Here is a 16,641-nt window from a genome sequence, read left to right as displayed (position 1 = left end):
AAAGCATTCTCCAATAGGACTACTGGATAAAGATAGTAAAGGCATTCAGACAGGTCGCAAGAGACTAAAGGCTGAGAGTAAACTTGATCCTAAAGTGCTCAAACCGGCCATCATTACAGTTTGATGTAGAGGGCTAGTTTTGCCATTGCAAAATGACCATGGGTGTTCTGTGTCTTAAATAGCTGCCTATGCTAAACACTGCCTTTATTATTAAACCCATCCAACGTATAGCAACATGGACATTTTGTTACATGTCTGGCAATTCACTTCCAATAGGTTAGTTTTGCTTTCCAATTCATATGTGATAGTTTACTTATGTTGGGTTAATGAAAAAACTAAATTTTGTAAGCAAACATTTGGACTTTTAGTTTTTACCTTCAATAAATTGAGTCTAGAATTACTTTACCTCTACGACTCTTTTTTCCCAGGTAGGATAGCTTTTCTGTGTAGTGCAGATGTCTTTGTGTTAGTTGTATCAAAGTATATAGCATAGTTAATGTGGTCTATTAATTTCAAGTAGCTGTCTTTCAAAACTCTTGGGTGTCCCATAGCCCTCGCACCACCTTCCCAAAGCTGGGTAAGCAGTCCTCCACCTTGTCAGGGGCCTGGTTCCATGCATCACATGCTTTGAGGGTTGCCCTAGAAATAATTCCCAGCTATATTGACTAGATATATAAACCATAGACATCAGTTCAGTGCTCCCATCTATTTGGGTGCAAGTGTGGTTTTTCCACTCCACAAACAGCAGGTAAAGCCTCTATATTGCCACCATAGCAACACCTACAGAGCCTTATTGAGAACAATGGCCCGATTCTAATCTACAAACATGTCTGAAAACACAAATCTGGGTTTGAGTATAAGCTTAAAATAAAAACCAACTGCAAGTGTTTCAGCTACTTTCAAGTAAAGGAAGCCTGTTAACATCTTTCCCTTGCTTAAGAAGAATGTTTATGCACCAAAATGAGAGATTTGCTGAGTACTATAGGTGGCAGCAAAGGCAGTGGAAAGGAAGTGACTCGAGAAATTGCAAGCAGGAAACAGATTTCTATGGTCTTTGTTAAGTTTTCTTCAGCACCTGCTCTGACATTGCCACTTCTTTTTCTGGCTAGTGGTGCTTTTGCAGTGTTCTGGCAGTTTTTCAGCTTTTTGGACTGACTCATTATTCACTGGATCACCACCCTTTTGTGTGTAAGATAACATCACTCTGGTAGCTCTGTCTATTTATTGGATAGCAACAGTTCAATGGGTTTTGCTCAATAAGCACTGTTCACATATCAGTAGCTTGGAGCTTTTTTTTGTCCCAGCAGATTGACATCAGGGATGGGGCTAGCAATCCTACATCTCTCACTTGTTTGCTCTGCTCTTTTGTGATGGTTCTTCACAAACCTCAGTAGATTTAGAACAGCAGCAGGTGTAACTCCAGGGATGCGGCTGACAGCGCCAATCTAGAAACAGCAACAGGAAGGTGAGATTGCCTACTGTAAGAATTGTAACGCCAGAGTCTTTCCGCCTCCCCTTCATGTGGTATGTTACATTGAAGAGATTAAACAAACACACAGTAAAATCTTCCCTGCATATCTTACCACTTGGGACCAACAGGTCATCACTGAAGACTGAACAGTCAAGTGGATGAGCAAACTCCCAACAAAGTCCTACTGCCAATGCAATTATTTCCATTTGTGCAACATAACTCCTCCCTCTCTTATACCCTTCCTGTTCTGGATGTGGGAATTTTAACTTTCTAGCCACCATTAAAAATGAGCACTGCTGAGTTTGTTTTTTCATGGAAGCTCTTGATAGATTATATTCCATTGTCTTCAGCATTATAACTCAACATACAGTGTTCACAGCTATGGTTCAGCATTTGTGCACGTGTCTAAAACCACACCATTATGCATTTTTTTACTGCTAAAATGACTTAAATGATTACAAAGCCTGTCAGTATTACTATCCCCATATTGCAGATGGAGGAGTGGTGTTGGTGCAGAAAGGTTTGTGGAAGTTTGGCCACATTTGACTCCAGAATGTCTCTTACCCATTATGCCACACTGCCTCCTATGCATACAATGGTAGCCTTTTTTGTTGGTGTGCACAAAGGAATACATTTTATGACTTTAAAGCCTGGGGTGGGGGGACTGCCTTGCATGTTCAAACTGGAAAAAGACACAAGCTAGTCTGAAGCATTCTGATAAGAGAACAAAACAGGTGAAATCAAAAAGGCAGGCAAACTTTACCATATTTTCAGCGTGTCTATGCTAATGATACATAATATTATTCATAGATTATAAATTATACATAATTATATATTGGCACAGAAATGGGCTTAAAAAATAAAAAGCCACCAAGTTCAGTGTTTTTTTCTAAATCTCCCTTGATGATTTTACTTTCCTAATTTTTAATAAGGCCAGGAACACTTTTGTGAAATGCTTCCCCTGCTTTTTCCACACATTTTATTTCTCAACTTAGGACTGGAATTCTCTTAGCACTTTCCATGTAGCTGACAAAGTTGAAGATTCAGTCTAAAGGCAGAGCTAGCGAACCTCCTGCTTACTCAATTTTTACAACAGTGCCTTTGGAAATGACTAATGCTTTCAAGGTACATTTTAATAGCTAGCCCCTACACATTAATGCTGGGTTGCTTGACTACAATTCATGGCCACAATGGCTAGCACTGGTAGGAGTTGGGAGTCTGGCAACATCTGGAAAGCCACAGGATCCCTGCATTCAGCAAACTCCCTCTACCAGCACCTTACCGTCTGGGGACGATGGGAGTCCAGTTTCTCTCGCACTTCCTGAGATAGTGATGCAGTAATGGCAAAATAATTCAGATCTTCTGGCAGCTGAAGAGCCTCATCCTGACGCACTTCCTCTATTTCCAACCTCTGAACAGACACATGCCATTCATAAACAGCTTGTGAGGAAAACAGAGAATCAACAGAACAATATATTATAATTCATTCTGATTATACAGATAAAAATATAATGGATAGAATTCTACAGGATAATATAACGGATAAAATTGTATAGGTTGTGTCCCTAGTGTGTGAAAACAGTCAAGATCCAAGGATCCCCAGGCATACACCTCCAGATGGTAGACATCAGGCACTATCCTGGCACCTGCGCATATTGACTTGGTCACAAGTGGCTGATAGCTATGTGCAAAATGCACCTCGCAAATTTTGAACGCTGGTTCCACTGTGTTGAATGGGACTTAAAGGTAAAGGGACCCCTGACTATTAGGTCCAGTTGCGGACAACTCTGGGGTTGCGGCGCTCATCTTGCTTTACTGGCCAAGGGAGCTGGCATACAGCTTCCGGGTCGTGTGGGCATTTACTCCTGCACCATTGGAGAGAAGGAAAACAGGGCCACAAGCTATCTGAATAAGAACATAAAGCCTAATTGTGTTCTTGGACTTGAGGGAATTTATGTTCTGAGTTAGTTCCCAAAGAAGCAAGATCTACCAGGCACAAATGTGTCATGTTATGACAGGAATGGGGAACCTTTGGCCCTCCGAATGTTGCGGGACTATAACTCCCATCACTGTCCATGCTGTCTGGTACCGATGGCTTGCTGGTCTTCCATACCTTCTATTTTTAGCCTTTCTGCCAGTTGTCTCCATTCAGCAAACTTTTTCAGAGGCCCTGGGACAGCTCGTGACAAAATCTCCATATTGGCCCCCTGGTACTGAAGGATGTCCAGGGCACTAAGCAAAAAACCAAAACACAGCAAAAACAATACCTGTGAAATTATGCACAATATGTGTTGAGTGCTCTTGTGATAGAAAGGTAGGATCTAAAACAAATAAGTATAAGCTAGTACCCATTCCGACGGAATTTCAAGGAAGTTTACAAGACCTCTGGCTTGCTCAAAATATGGTATCACTATCCAGGAACCCTTAACTACATTGTATTAGGGATCATTAACGCACACAAACACAAATGGCTGATTCAACTCAAGAAGCTTGCAAGCCAACAATGAAGATCATAGATAAGAACTTGGAAATAAACTCTACACAGGAACATGGGGACAGCATTAAAAAAATGGCACTGTATTTGAAATAAATGATAAGGTAGGTTATGTAATGGAAGAAACACAGCATTTTACCTCAAGGACACCTAGAATTTCTTCTCAGTTTTTTTAAAAGGCACAATGCTTTAAGCAACTGCAAGGGAATTAGGCTTAAGGAGGCTGGTTCAAGGCTTACCGTAATTAAGACTGTAGTCCTATACCTATTTACTTGTGCAACATTGTTTTCTGAAGCTGCTAAAACAAACTTTTCTGAGTCTACAGGTTTGCCAGTGTGTTTGTTTTATGTGGGCAACAAATCTCAGGCCATTTTAGCCAGAGCCTTACTCCCTGTCACAAATCATGTTGTGATACCTGAACTCTGCTTATGTGAGGTACCAATTATGATATTGTTTAGGGGGGTTACCGGTACTTAGTTCAAAGATAAAAGCAAAAAGCCTCAGATTTTCTAGGACCGCTTTCCTTCTCTCCACAGGCTTAAATTTTGAATTCCCCCTTGGTTTTGTGTGGTAATAGTGGTGGGGTACTAGGTTAACAGTTTATATTAGGATTTGAAACTATGAAAATACACCCTCGCTCTAGGACTTTGTTTCTACAGGCCATTATAAAATCCTACAAATCTCACCAAGTTACCGGTGAGGCAAGACAAAAGAAAGCAATGAAATTGCTTCACCTTTCCACGGAAACACTCTTGACAGCTTTGTACATTCTCCCCCGCACAAACACCATCACAAGAAACACTAAACTTTACTCTTTTATCCTAAAGAGGATAAAGAGAGCAGGTGAATGTGCGGCGTGATATTTCTGTGTGAACCTGTGCTTCTCTAAAACAAAACCATTGGGGGGTTAATAAGAGCGAGACTCATACCTGCAAGGAGAGCTACGACTGTCACTGATTGTAATCTCTGGTATGAGCTGGGCCCATTTTGCATTGCTGAACTGAATAGATTTCAGCATTTCAAGTCCTTCTTCTAACCCTGCTTTCATCCAAGATGCTTGCTCATACCGCTTTTGAGACACACAGCCAGCTTCATTATAGCCTTAAAGAGACCAAAAAAGTGCTCAGGAATTAGAAAAATTGTGGTTTGTTTGTTTGTTTAAAAAGGCCTCTGGAAGTATAGACTACCTCGGAAGGTGAGTCTGCTGTCAGCGTTATCTGGCCGCAGAGACATCCGAAACTCCACTCGGCTGGTGAACATGCGGTACGGCTCGCTGGTGCCCAGAGTAGTGAGATCGTCAATCAGAACGCCAATGTACCCCTCCGTGCGGCTGACAATAAATGGAGGTTTCCCGGTGACCCGCAGACCGGCATTGATTCCAGCAACCACACCCTGCCAGAGAGCAAAGAGATTATAGAACACAGAGGAAGCCACCATACATACTAGACACCAGAAGCTTGGTCTGCTTGATCTGTTCAATGCCTCTGTGTCTATGGTAAGGAGAGTGCTTAAGCCATAGATACCAAATGTGACTTTCCCACCATGTATCCACTGGAATGCTAAAAGGTGTCTTAGCAGGATAAAATCAGCACAAGCCAATTATGACAAGGGCTCATTCCCTGGACAAAAAAAAAAGTAAGTTTCAGACATGTTCTGAACAAGTGCTCTTGAAGTCGGCATTCCCCAACCTGGTACCTTCCAATGTTTTGGACCAGAATTCCCACCAGCTCCTGCCTGTAGGGTCATGCAGGCGGAAGCTGATGTGAGTTGTAGTCCAGAACGTCTGGGTTGGAAGAAGGCAGAGTCAAAAGACCTGTGACTGCAAGCTGCTAGTTAAATCATCACATTTGATACTGCAGAAAGCATTTCACAGCCATGACCCACCTCCCTGCATGCTCTCCTCACCTGAGCTGCAGCCTCTTCGTAGCCTGTTGTGCCATTTATCTGCCCTGCAAAGAAGAGCCGCTGGACGAGGCGAGACTCAAGGGAGGCGGTCAGCTGACGTGGGTCTAGAAAATCATATTGCACTCCATAGCCTATTATGACAGATATAGGAGATAAAAAGGTTTATTGATTCCAGCAACCACACCCTACAACAGAGCAAATGGTTACAGGTAGCAGGGGGAAAGGATGCATGCTGCATCGTTTCAAACCTTTCTGTAAGATAAAGGCTTACAAAGCCACACGTTTGGTGATCAGAAGACATGCAGAGCCATATATTGGTGGGCAATCAAGTAACATCCCACTTGAGATGAGGCAGACAAACCTCGGCATCCATACACACTCCCACATGATATGCTGCCTATATAGCTCCATCCAACTGGAGAAGTTTGACTTCCTTCCCACCTCTCACCTGGCTGTACCATTTTTGCTTTTTCCAGGCCCTTAATATGGGTGATGAGCTCCTCCTGGATCTCAGATGGCAACGTCAGAGATATTCCCTGCGGGTAGATGACGTTGGAATCCAGACCCTCAGGCTCAAGCCAGACCTGATGTGCGCGATTTGGAAAACGCAGAACTTTTGACTCTAGTGAGGGACAGTACCTAGAAACAGGAGCAACAGCCAGCCAGGTTAGGATGCTGACACGGAGAAGAGCCCAATCATGAAATTTCAAGAGACTGGATAGGTTTCCTTATTGCTGTACTCCTCGCCCACAAAAGCAGGTGTGGGGAACCTTTGGCCTTCCAGATGTTGCTGAACTGCAACTCACATCATCCGTGCCCTTCCTGGAGCTGATGGGAATTGTAGTTGAGCAACATCTGGAAGACAAAATGTCTCCCACCCCTGAATTAAACAAACTCTAAGCCTAAACATGTGCAACTGCATTTGCAATATTCTTGCCTATCGGCCTTGCAGCTATCATCCCCTCCCCTTTTCTTCCCACCAGGGTTCAGACGTTTTCTTCTTTCTTTTCACGCCATGTACACTGACAGCACTGTACATAAAATAATAGAAACAGGGATTTACCGGGGTCCTCTTGTTGTCTCTCTGACGTGGTTGTTCAGGTGAAGGTTCTCAAGGATGATTTTCTCCACTTTGGGGTTTGTGTGCGTCAGGTAACATGACAGCTGATCTTCTGGCTAAAACAGAACCACCTGCATTCAGTGAGCAGATCAGGGTAGCTTTGAAGCATGCCAAACTGTTTTCACAGTCGTCCTGAGAGAGATCACTTCAGCCCGCACTCAGCCATTATCATCATACCATCTGAGCATATTACAAGTGCTAGTACCCAAGCACCGCAGCCTTAACCTTTCCCAGGAAACTATACCAATCACTGGGTTACACTCAACGAAGCTCTAAGATCATTCCATTAGGCAAGCAGATATTCCTGTGCTGATTGAACCATTTCCTCCCCTCCATGCTGTTTTTGGGGTTCTCCCGACTCTCCGGAGCAGATTTGGTGAGGGTGTAGTGGGAAGAGGAGTGGGGAAGGGAATCTTGTTGTACTAGCAGCTATCCTTGTGCTGGCTTCTGTTAGTGCAACAAGTTAGTTGAATATGGCCCCTAATTTCTCCATGATACTCTAGGAAAAATGGAAGCATGAGTAGGCTCCATTCCCCTGGGAAGAAACCAAAGCCATTTGACTAGAATTAACTTCTAAGCAGGCAAACTTGAGATCAGAAGGCTTATTTATCAAATGTCACACAGAAAGCCTTTTGTGAAGTCCAATGCCCGAGATCTCCACACCAACCTAGAACTATCCTGTTACCGTGTTTCTCCAAAAATAAGACACCGTCTTATATTTATTTTTCCTTTAAAAAAAAAAAAAACACACACACACACTATGGCTTATTTTCAGGGGATGTCTTATTTTTTCCCTCCTCCTGCCGCGGCCTGCATTGCTGCTGCGCCTATCACTATGTCTTATTTTCGGGGTATGGCTTATATTCCTTGAATGCCTAAAAATCCTGCTATGGCTTATTTTATGGCTACGTCTTATTTTCGGAGAAACAGGGTAGATAGCTACCTACCCTTCGGACCTTTGAGCCCTCAAGTAAGCAGTACCACTGCTCTGAATTTATGAACGGACTCCTTTAAAAGGGCAGTGATGATTCTAAAATGGTTCACACTGTATTTCAGTAATAATTTCCTGAATAATTTCCTGACTGCTGACTCCTGAGTTCTTTTTTTGGCTCCAGCAGCTGTAGCTGCTCATATTTTAAGTCCATGAGGATGTGCTAACTGTTTCTGATGGTTTTCTGCATATTGCAAACTGCTTTGAGATTTATAAATCTAAAAATGAAAAGCAGTATATAACTAAAAAAGTTTATTTTGAAACTTTTTGACCGATATAAGAAGTCCACTGAAGAAGAAAATAGTGACCTGCAAAAATGGCAGGGCTGATATTTCAGGGACAAATATTGCTGGTGAAGCAGTGCGTGTGAGACGCTTAAAAATTACCCTCAGTTCGTCTACATATGTATGAGGGCCGAATATTTTATTATTTCAGGAATAAAACTTGTCAACTGTGACAGTATACGTTGTCATTGGAATATGCCAGTATTTAGCGGAGGATTTCAATCAACTCCTTGCATTACTCTCAGCAGCTTTTAACAGGAATAGACGAATATAATGATGATTTAGGAGCACACCCCCATCTGTGTAGCCGGGGATAATTTCTGACACAGCCATTTCAATAAATCCCCCTGCATGCTGAAAACCACAGCACTGCCAGAGTAATACATGTCACTTTAAGAAAGAGAAACAGAGGCTCCCCCTCACAAACTTCAACAGCTGATTACTTCCTCAGGATTCCTTCGCACCTTAATCCACACAGATTCACTAAGGAAGCTGAACGGCACAGGGGAGCTGTCAGCGTGGTGCCTCTCGAGGACACTGAAGTCAATAGAGTCTTTCACCAGTCGGGGTGGAGTTCCAGTCTTTAACCTTCCTATGGTAAATCCAAGTTTCTCCAGAGTCTGAGCAAGGCCGACGGAGGGCTTGTCTCCCATCCGCCCGGCAGGATGCATTTCCAATCCAATTAGGATCATGCCCCTCAGAAATGTTCCCGTCGTCAAAACAACACTCCCAGCATGCACTCTCCGTCCGTCTTCTGAGGGGGAAACATGGAGTGAAACAGAGTGGAGTTTAGCATACCTGCTGCTGCCTTAATTAGAAGTAGCTTCTTTCCCAAATAGGTTTTATCTTAAACAATAGCAAATGCAGAAAATAAAGAGCTCACTTGTAATGATGCATCAGTGGTTCAGTGCTCATTTCTTCTCTTTCCAAAATAGATATTATCTTGAACAATTGCAAACGCAGTAATAAACAGTTCACTTGTGATATACTAGTGGTTCAGTGCTTGGACGTCGTTCTGGTAGGATGACGTTTCATCGCTAAAAATATTAGTCATTGAGCTTTGTAGTAAATAATATACAAGGGAAGATAGTATGTAAACAACTTAAAGCAGGCGTATATTTGTCCCCTTATGCATATTTTCATCGAGAGGAGCATAGAAAGGTTGTTAAAGCTCCTTTCGTAAAACAAACTGAAGGATGTCGTCCTCTTTCTATACTCCTCCCGATGGAAACATGCAATTGTTTAAGAAGATAAAATCTATTTTGGAAAGAGTGAGTATCTTTTTCCACCAGGACACAAGGAAGCCTGAAGTTCAGAACAGTCTTATTCAACGAAAGAAGACATTTATTTATTTTTTTGCAGTTTATTACATAAAACCCTAAGTTTATGTTGCTGCCACTTAAAGACAGCTTATCCTTCAGTTTCACACATACTATTACAGAGAATAAGAGAGATGTGTGCTTACACTCTGTATAAAATCAAGTCTCTCGTGATCTTCCTACTTATTCTATCTGTTGTTTTCTGAATTGTAGACATCTAAGTGTAGACATCAGGAGTGCCTGGCGTGCTATGGTCCATGGGGTCACGAAGAGTTGGACACGACTAAACAACAACAACAAGTGCCTCATACTAACTAAACTACATAGTCCAGAACAGCATAACTTTCTGCAGTGGGATGACAGTGACCTAGAAAAAGCTAGATAACCTATTGAGTCAGAGGTTTTTGTTACAGGATTCCCAGTAGCCCAGTCTGGCCTATCTGTAAACTAGAAAATCCTTTGTTTGTGTCTCAGGGTAGTTTCATACAGCTATTCTGAGATGGTGAAGCTACAGTCACACACCCTAAGTATCCTGCCTGCTTTTAACACCAAGCCCTGATGTTTTTACAAGTTCAGAAATGGCCATTCAATATGCATTGCAAGTGACAGTTGCTATTGTCGCTATTAGTTCATTAAGGACTAGATTAAGATCACAGTTATAAATTTACTCTTTGGAAATAATGATGGGTTAGATTCCCTAGATCACATTGCATGGGCTTAAAAAATGAGGCAAGCTATCCTCCTTCCTCGGTAAATAACTTAGCTAATTTCCCAACCAATCTGCTTTTCAAGGCAGCATCTAGGATAAACTACTGGGTTCTTGTGCCACATGAGTTCTCTGCAGGGGTGACCTCTCCCTCCTCCTTTTGCCTGGAAATAGTTTTTGCAAGCTGCTGCCATGGAAAGCAGACCCTACAGAAATGGATGAAGATTGCAAGTTCTGCAGCTTGCTGGAATACTGACCCAACACGACTCCATTGACACAACATTTGCCCGGATGATCCGATTCTGGGTCTGTCAGTAGAAGATCTTCCACAGAAGCTTCACAAACTGTAAGAAGTGGGGTTTGGAGAATTTCTTTCTACTAGGGGAAAAAAACCCAGTTAAAGGAATTTACACTTACACACACACACACACACACAATCTTTTAAGGACTCATAAGCAATGGAGAGAACCTCCAGGTAACACGGCTGCGCTACTGAGTTCCTAGCTTCCCCCAGCTTACTGCAAGCCCTGTTTGCTAAGGAACAGCCAGGAGTGCACTTTAAGGTTTCCGATTGTTCCTTCCCAGCCCTGTCATTCCCTGCCCCACCTATGATATCAGCAGTGGAGAAGGTGGGAACGGTTTGGAGGGAAAATAGGGTTGTGGGCCAAATAAAGACCCCAGACCCACAGTCTTGATAGGCCAACCCTATTCAAGAGTGAGGCCCTTTCCTGCCTGAAAATGGCATAGGCAACATCTTCCATAGTTGCAGTAAATATTTTGGTTTATTAAATTAGTTTTTAGCATTATTAAGTTTTTGAAAACAATAAATGCATTAAACAGCCACAGTCAGCTTGAGAATTATATCTAATAACACAAATCATGAAGACTAAAAAGGCTAAAAGCCATATATAGCCCACCATTGCCAATTCAAGGATGGAAGTCTGATCTGGGAACCTCCTTTTCCTCCCTCACGAGATTTTACCAAAAAGAGAACTGAAACTGCACAAGCATTTACGTTCTCATACAGCACTTTTCAAAGTTGTCCCACCCAAGTGCTTGTTATGTGAGACCAGATTGGCTTATTCAGAGAATGCTGAATCGACACAATGTTTTAATTTTATTTAAAAAACAGACATTGGCTTGGTTCTAGAGAAATGCCAGCAGAAAGGGGAAGGCAGAAAGAAACTTTCTCACTTTCCTCTCCTCCCACAGTAGCCCCCTGAAAAGCCTTTCCTAAGAACCAGGAGACCCTTAGTTGGAGGTACCTGCTGGGAATCCCTACCTGCCCTTCCCCTCCTCCAGTCCCACCCAAATCATTCACCCCACCTCAGGGGGGTTGGTGCAGTTTCTGGAAGAAGGTGGGGCAGGAAATTCACCTTCTGTCAGTGTTTTTCTGGATCCATCCCATAATTTTACAGCACTTAATATGAGTCAGTTTTAAAAATACAACTCTGGTGTAAAATACCATTGTAGATTATGTTTTGCAGGGATTTTCTTCTAAATTTCCCAATATTATGTTTGAGTCTCCATTGCTGTATATCTAATGACACTTGTTTGTTGGAATAAGGAGCGAGGCATTCCCCCCGCCCAATAAAGTTTACATTCCAGGTTATTTAAGCATGTTTATCACATGTTTATCTTCATCTAGGGGCGAACGGTGCCGCTTGACTGCCCGGGGCGGCACCTCCTGGGTGCTCCGCAGCGCACATGCGTCATGACGCATTCGTCGTGACATCACGACACACGACATGCACGCCAGGACGAACTGCGCATGTCTGCACATGCTCAGTCCGTCTGGGTTGGCCCTGCTGCTCTGCTGGGCCGGCGTGCTCTGACCCAGAGCACGCTACAGAGAGGTTTGCCGCCACCTGGCAACCCTCTCCGTAGTGCGCTCTGCTTCTTCCTGCTCGGGTGGAGGAGGCCAGGGGCGGGCCAGGGGCGCTGCCCCCGCCAGACTGGAGCTAGGGGCGGCCCACCCCCTACACCCCTCCCTTGCTACGCGCCTGCCTTCATCAAACTGATAGTGCACTCATAAACATGTACAGTATACTTGAATAAACCCCACTGAGTTCCATAGGTTGCCTCAGAAGCTTTTCTCTCCTCTCTTCCTATCCACATTCTCACCTGCATGTGCTCTTTATAGAGCTCTCTGTCAATCTGGGCTCGGAGACCCCAGACGGCCGGTCCCTTGCATTTATTTAGCACTTTGTAATGCACTCCCGACCGATCACAGATTCGTGCGCAGAGCCCATCCAGTGCGTCCACTTCCCTGACCAGATGTCCTTTTCCGATTCCACCAAAGGAAGGGTTGCATGACATTTGCCCTGGACAGCATAACAAATGAAAGGCATCTAACTACAAGCAAGCAACAGTTTTCGATGCTGTAAAGTGAAGCTTTAGCCCGACCGCATTTCCTATGCTCCAAATTGACATGAATGGCAAGCTACTCGTCAGGGTGCATTTTTTGGTGAAGAAAGTATTGATCTGATGTGTAGATATCTTTCCCATTCTAATTGATTCATGAGGTTTTTGGAAGCTTCTCTGTGTAATACAAGCTGATGCGAGCTGGAAGTTTCTAGCTGACATGCAAGTTTCTATTCTGCCTAGCAAGAGGCAGAAGGTTCCTCTTTCACTCAAGGTCAGGCTGACTATAACAAAAGGACAGAAGGAGCCTGACTTTCACTTTCTATCTCTCTTTCCTTCTGGTGTGGTGTTCTGTATATACAGTGGTACCTCGGTTTATGAACACAATTGGTTCCGGAAGTCTGTTCATAAACTGAAGCGTTCATAAACTGAAGTGAACTTTCCCATTGAAAGTAATGGAAAGTGGATTAATCCGTTCCAGACGGGTCCGCGGAGTACTCAACCTGAAGCGTACTTAACCCGAAGCATGGGTGTAATCGGTTCCGGAAGTCTGTTCATAAACTGAAGCGTTCATAAACTGAAGCGAACTTTCCCATTGAAAGTAATGGAAAATGAATTAATCCGTTCCAGATGGGTCCGCGGCGTTCATAAACCGAAAATTCATAAACCGAGGTTCCACTGTAGTATGCTTAGTGTTAAGGTTTTAGTCTTATTAGAAATTATTGGAGGTTAAGTTACCGTAAGTCTGTCGCAACTGGATTTTCTATGGACTATGCCATTCCTGAATGTATTGGATTTTGTGACCATTATGTCCATTTGCCTTCAGTAGCAGTAAAGCTCTGCTAGATAAAATATTAATTGCCTCTGGTCTATTTTTTGGGAATCCTGCAATACGTTTAAGTTTTTTCTCTGCTACGTATACATTGGAATCTGCTCTGGATCAATATGAGTAGAATTCATGGCACTACTGTACCCCTCTAGACCCAAAATTGTAAGAGAAAACCAAGATGCCGCACTTCTGCTTATTTCTAATTCTCAAGTACTAACAAAATAAAAAAAAATTCCTTCCAGTAGCACCTTAGAGACCAAGTAAGTTTTTCATTGGCAATATGACCAATGACAAACTTAGTTGGTCTCTAAGGTGCTACTGGAAGGAATTTTTTTTATTTTGTTTTGACTACGGCAGACCAACAGGGCTACCTACCTATCTCTAGTTCTAGCAATCCTAGATGCAATATACATCAAAATGTCAGGGTTTTGTTTTAAAAAGGCATTTGTTTTTATTAATCTGTTCTATAGATCCAATCACATATGGATGTCCAAAAATGGGAGGCAACTGAACTTTTTATTAAATCCATTTTTGCAAAAAATGAAATAAGACACAGTAATAATAAATGACTGTATACTTATCAACCAACAACACTGCTGCTGTTATGTTTCTCTGGTAGCTCCATTCATAAAATAAACATTTAGCAAAAGGATTAAAGGTGATGTTGCCATGTCAGGTGTTGGGAAAAGTTCATGTCTCCTGATAAACAAACCCTACTCTAGCGTTTTTCTCTCCATGTAAGTATTATAATATGGAGAGATAATGAGAATGTACTTGCTAGCCCTGCCCTGCTGCTGTTGCATCTCCTGCCAGCTCCACCATCATGCTTTCCAAGCGTTAGGGGAAGGTGTGATGGGAAGGAACCTTGCTGAGCTCCACTGTGCTACCTGCCCTGGCAGAAACTTTGGCAACCTGCACCCCTCGGCGGGCGCACTGTGTATCCACACCTGCCGGCTCCCACTGAGCAATCAACCCAGCTCCCTGCTTACCTATGGTGTCCACCTTGTGCGTGACGAGCAGGGTACGGGCTCCCACCCTCGCCGCCGCCGCCGCCGCTTCAGTGCCGGCGTGGCCACCGCCGATCACGACGACGTCGTACTTGGAAGCGCTGGAGGGGTCAGCGCCGGCGGCGGCCGCCGAGGTCACCTCGCCCCTCGCGCACCGCAGCCACGTCCGGGGGTCCGGGGGAGCGGCGAGGCGGCGCCAGCCGCGCCTGAGCGGCAACATCCCGAGGCCGGACAGAAAGACCCGCCAAAGACCCTTCAGGTCGGCGCGGCGGCGGGAAGGAACGCGCGACGCGCACCAGCTACTCCGCGACGCGCAAGGGCGCCGCCATCTTGCCCCGTGACGTCGAGGCGGCCGGCTCCACCCGCTGCGGAAGGGCCGGGGCGCTTCCCGCATGCGCGCCTGTAACTGGACGGGAAGGACCGGCTGGCAGGAGTCGCGGTGGGTGGCTCCCTCGAAGGTAGCGCGCCCAGGAAGCCCTGCTTTAAAAAAACAGGGCTTCCTGGGCGGCAAGAACATAGCAACTTTTCTTTTCAAGCTTCAGGATTGCAGCGCTTCCTGTTGCTCTTTGATGTGTGTATTGAACTGATGCAGCTGTCGGCATCTTTGGATGCTCCTTGATGGTGTGCTACAGCTGTGGGCTGCAAGTTTCTTCTCCTGTCACCGTGACACCCTGATGCAAAAGCTATTACTGTATTGGGGACTCTCAGTCCAACATGCAGCTACGAGTCATAGGAACTCTGCCAGAAGTGGCAACCGCATTTAAACGCATGCATATTCCATCCCTGTAAAATCAGAGGCCAAAACACTGAATTGTAGGAAAGCTTTATCCAACAGGTGAGCTGCTGCAAGTAGCCAGCAAAAACTGCCAGCGTGGGTCACATTCTCATCTAAAGCACACGGCTTCCTCCAAAGAATTCTGGGAAGTGTAGTTTGCCTTCCACAGACCCACAATTCCCAGCACTGTTAATAATTCCTGGGATATTTTTTTTTGCAGGAAGCCATGCAATTTAAATCTATGGTGTGGATGTGGCCATGGTCATCTCTGCAAGGGAAACTGCTGCACATGTTCCTTCCCAACTATGGAACAAACTACTTCAGGTCTCACTAAGTGATTCTGTTTCCTCATAGGAAAAGTTCCTGAGATGGGCTAAAATCTAGGTGCAGAAAAGGGTTACTTAGCTCTTTCTCTGCCATCTGCCTATCCACTAAAAACTGCCTCTACCTGCTTTCCAACTTGCAGGGCTAAGATATGGGCGAAGGACCAAGTATGTACAGACAAACCCCCATGCAATAGTGATGTGCCCTTATTTCCTGTACTAGAAAAACAACAACACAATTTTCCTTTCTTTCCTGCACAAATACATCAGAAACAAGGAGAAAATTTGCTGCCATCTTTTTTCCTATCTAGTACCTGTGTGATAGGCAGGAATTTCCCATTTGCAGATTTTTTTTTCTATGCAACAATATGAAAATGGGAAGCTTCTTGTTGAAGTTGTTCATTGTTCCTGTTTAAAGCAAATAGAAAAGTACAGAAATGCTTTTACACACCTGGTTCAACATTTAAGAATCAGAGCGTTTCCCGGCAAGCAGATTCATTTATGGGAAAAGTGCCACCTGCATGCCATGACTAGACAAATAAGAGTGGTAATACCAGTGTTGTTGCTTTTAGTACTTTTTTTTTACATGAGCAGGTTTTCTGATGAGTAAAAGGATGAGATAAATTGTGAAAACCAAATTATTTTTAACCCAGCCCCATGCTGTCATTGGAGAAGCATCTGTGTCAGGGAAAATAAACTTGATTTCCTTTCTTCAGAAATCTAAGTTTGACAGTGGGCAAATTCAAGCATGAACTATTGCTGTGATTGCTTCACTGTTGTTGGCTTAGCAAGCTAAAGTTGATTACTAGTTCCTAGATCCTTAGTTGCACAAAAGCTGGAAATACACCTAAGTCAGGAATCTTAAAAAGAAGTCCATATGCCCCTGAACCCGAAATGGCCTCATCTCCTATGTCTCCATGATCTGGGTGGGGGCTCCTCCTTTCAAGAGCAGCAGTTTAAACAATCAAAACCTTTTGTTTGTGTGGGCCATTTATGAATGCACATTAACTTAGACAATTCCAGAAAAAGGAACTGGGTGTGTGCTCCCCACAG

At 43.8% G+C, this 16,641-nt stretch overlaps 1 protein-coding gene across 2 annotated transcripts; it reads right to left on the bottom strand.

The window, feature by feature from the left end:
• Positions 1–1,203: 1,203 nt before the first annotated feature.
• Positions 1,204–16,295, bottom strand: MTO1 (mitochondrial tRNA translation optimization 1). Of its 2 annotated transcripts, none has more exons than XM_088665893.1 (12): positions 14,473–16,295; positions 12,415–12,614; positions 10,548–10,665; positions 8,730–9,019; positions 6,934–7,046; positions 6,319–6,509; positions 5,871–6,001; positions 5,153–5,357; positions 4,895–5,066; positions 3,585–3,703; positions 2,754–2,911; positions 1,204–1,445 (listed from the first exon to the last, which is right to left on the bottom strand). In XM_088665893.1, the coding sequence occupies exons 1-12, from the start codon at positions 15,005–15,007 to the stop codon at positions 1,275–1,277; spliced, it is 2,403 nt and encodes an 800-aa protein (XP_088522019.1). In that variant the 5' UTR covers positions 15,008–16,295; the 3' UTR covers positions 1,204–1,274. The 2 variants fall into 2 exon arrangements, with proteins under 2 accessions (XP_088522019.1, XP_088522020.1); XM_088665894.1 differs by having other exon boundaries at positions 10,548–10,668; positions 14,473–14,548.
• Positions 16,296–16,641: the final 346 nt, after the last annotated feature.

Source organism: Zootoca vivipara, chromosome 3, assembly GCF_965207765.1.
Source record: "Zootoca vivipara chromosome 3, rZooViv2.hap1.1, whole genome shotgun sequence".
Classification (NCBI taxonomy): Eukaryota; Metazoa; Chordata; class Lepidosauria; order Squamata; family Lacertidae; genus Zootoca; species Zootoca vivipara.
Note: the sequence above shows the minus strand (reverse complement) of the source record. Positions and strands in the feature narration are given on the sequence as shown.

What these genes read in the sequence shown, in the direction of transcription:
- MTO1 (XM_088665893.1), bottom strand. Translation starts at nt 15,007, where the DNA reads ATGTTCTTGCCGCCCAGGAAGCCCTGTTTTTTTAAAGCAGGGCTTCCT. An exon ending in CAGCAGACTCACCTTCCGAG is followed by an intron (nt 5,067 to 5,152) that starts GTAGTCTATACT and finishes GGTCTCTTTAAG; the next exon opens with GCTATAATGAAGCTGGCTGT. An exon ending in AGAAAGGCTAAAAATAGAAG is followed by an intron (nt 2,912 to 3,584) that starts GTATGGAAGACC and finishes TTTCCTCACAAG; the next exon opens with CTGTTTATGAATGGCATGTG.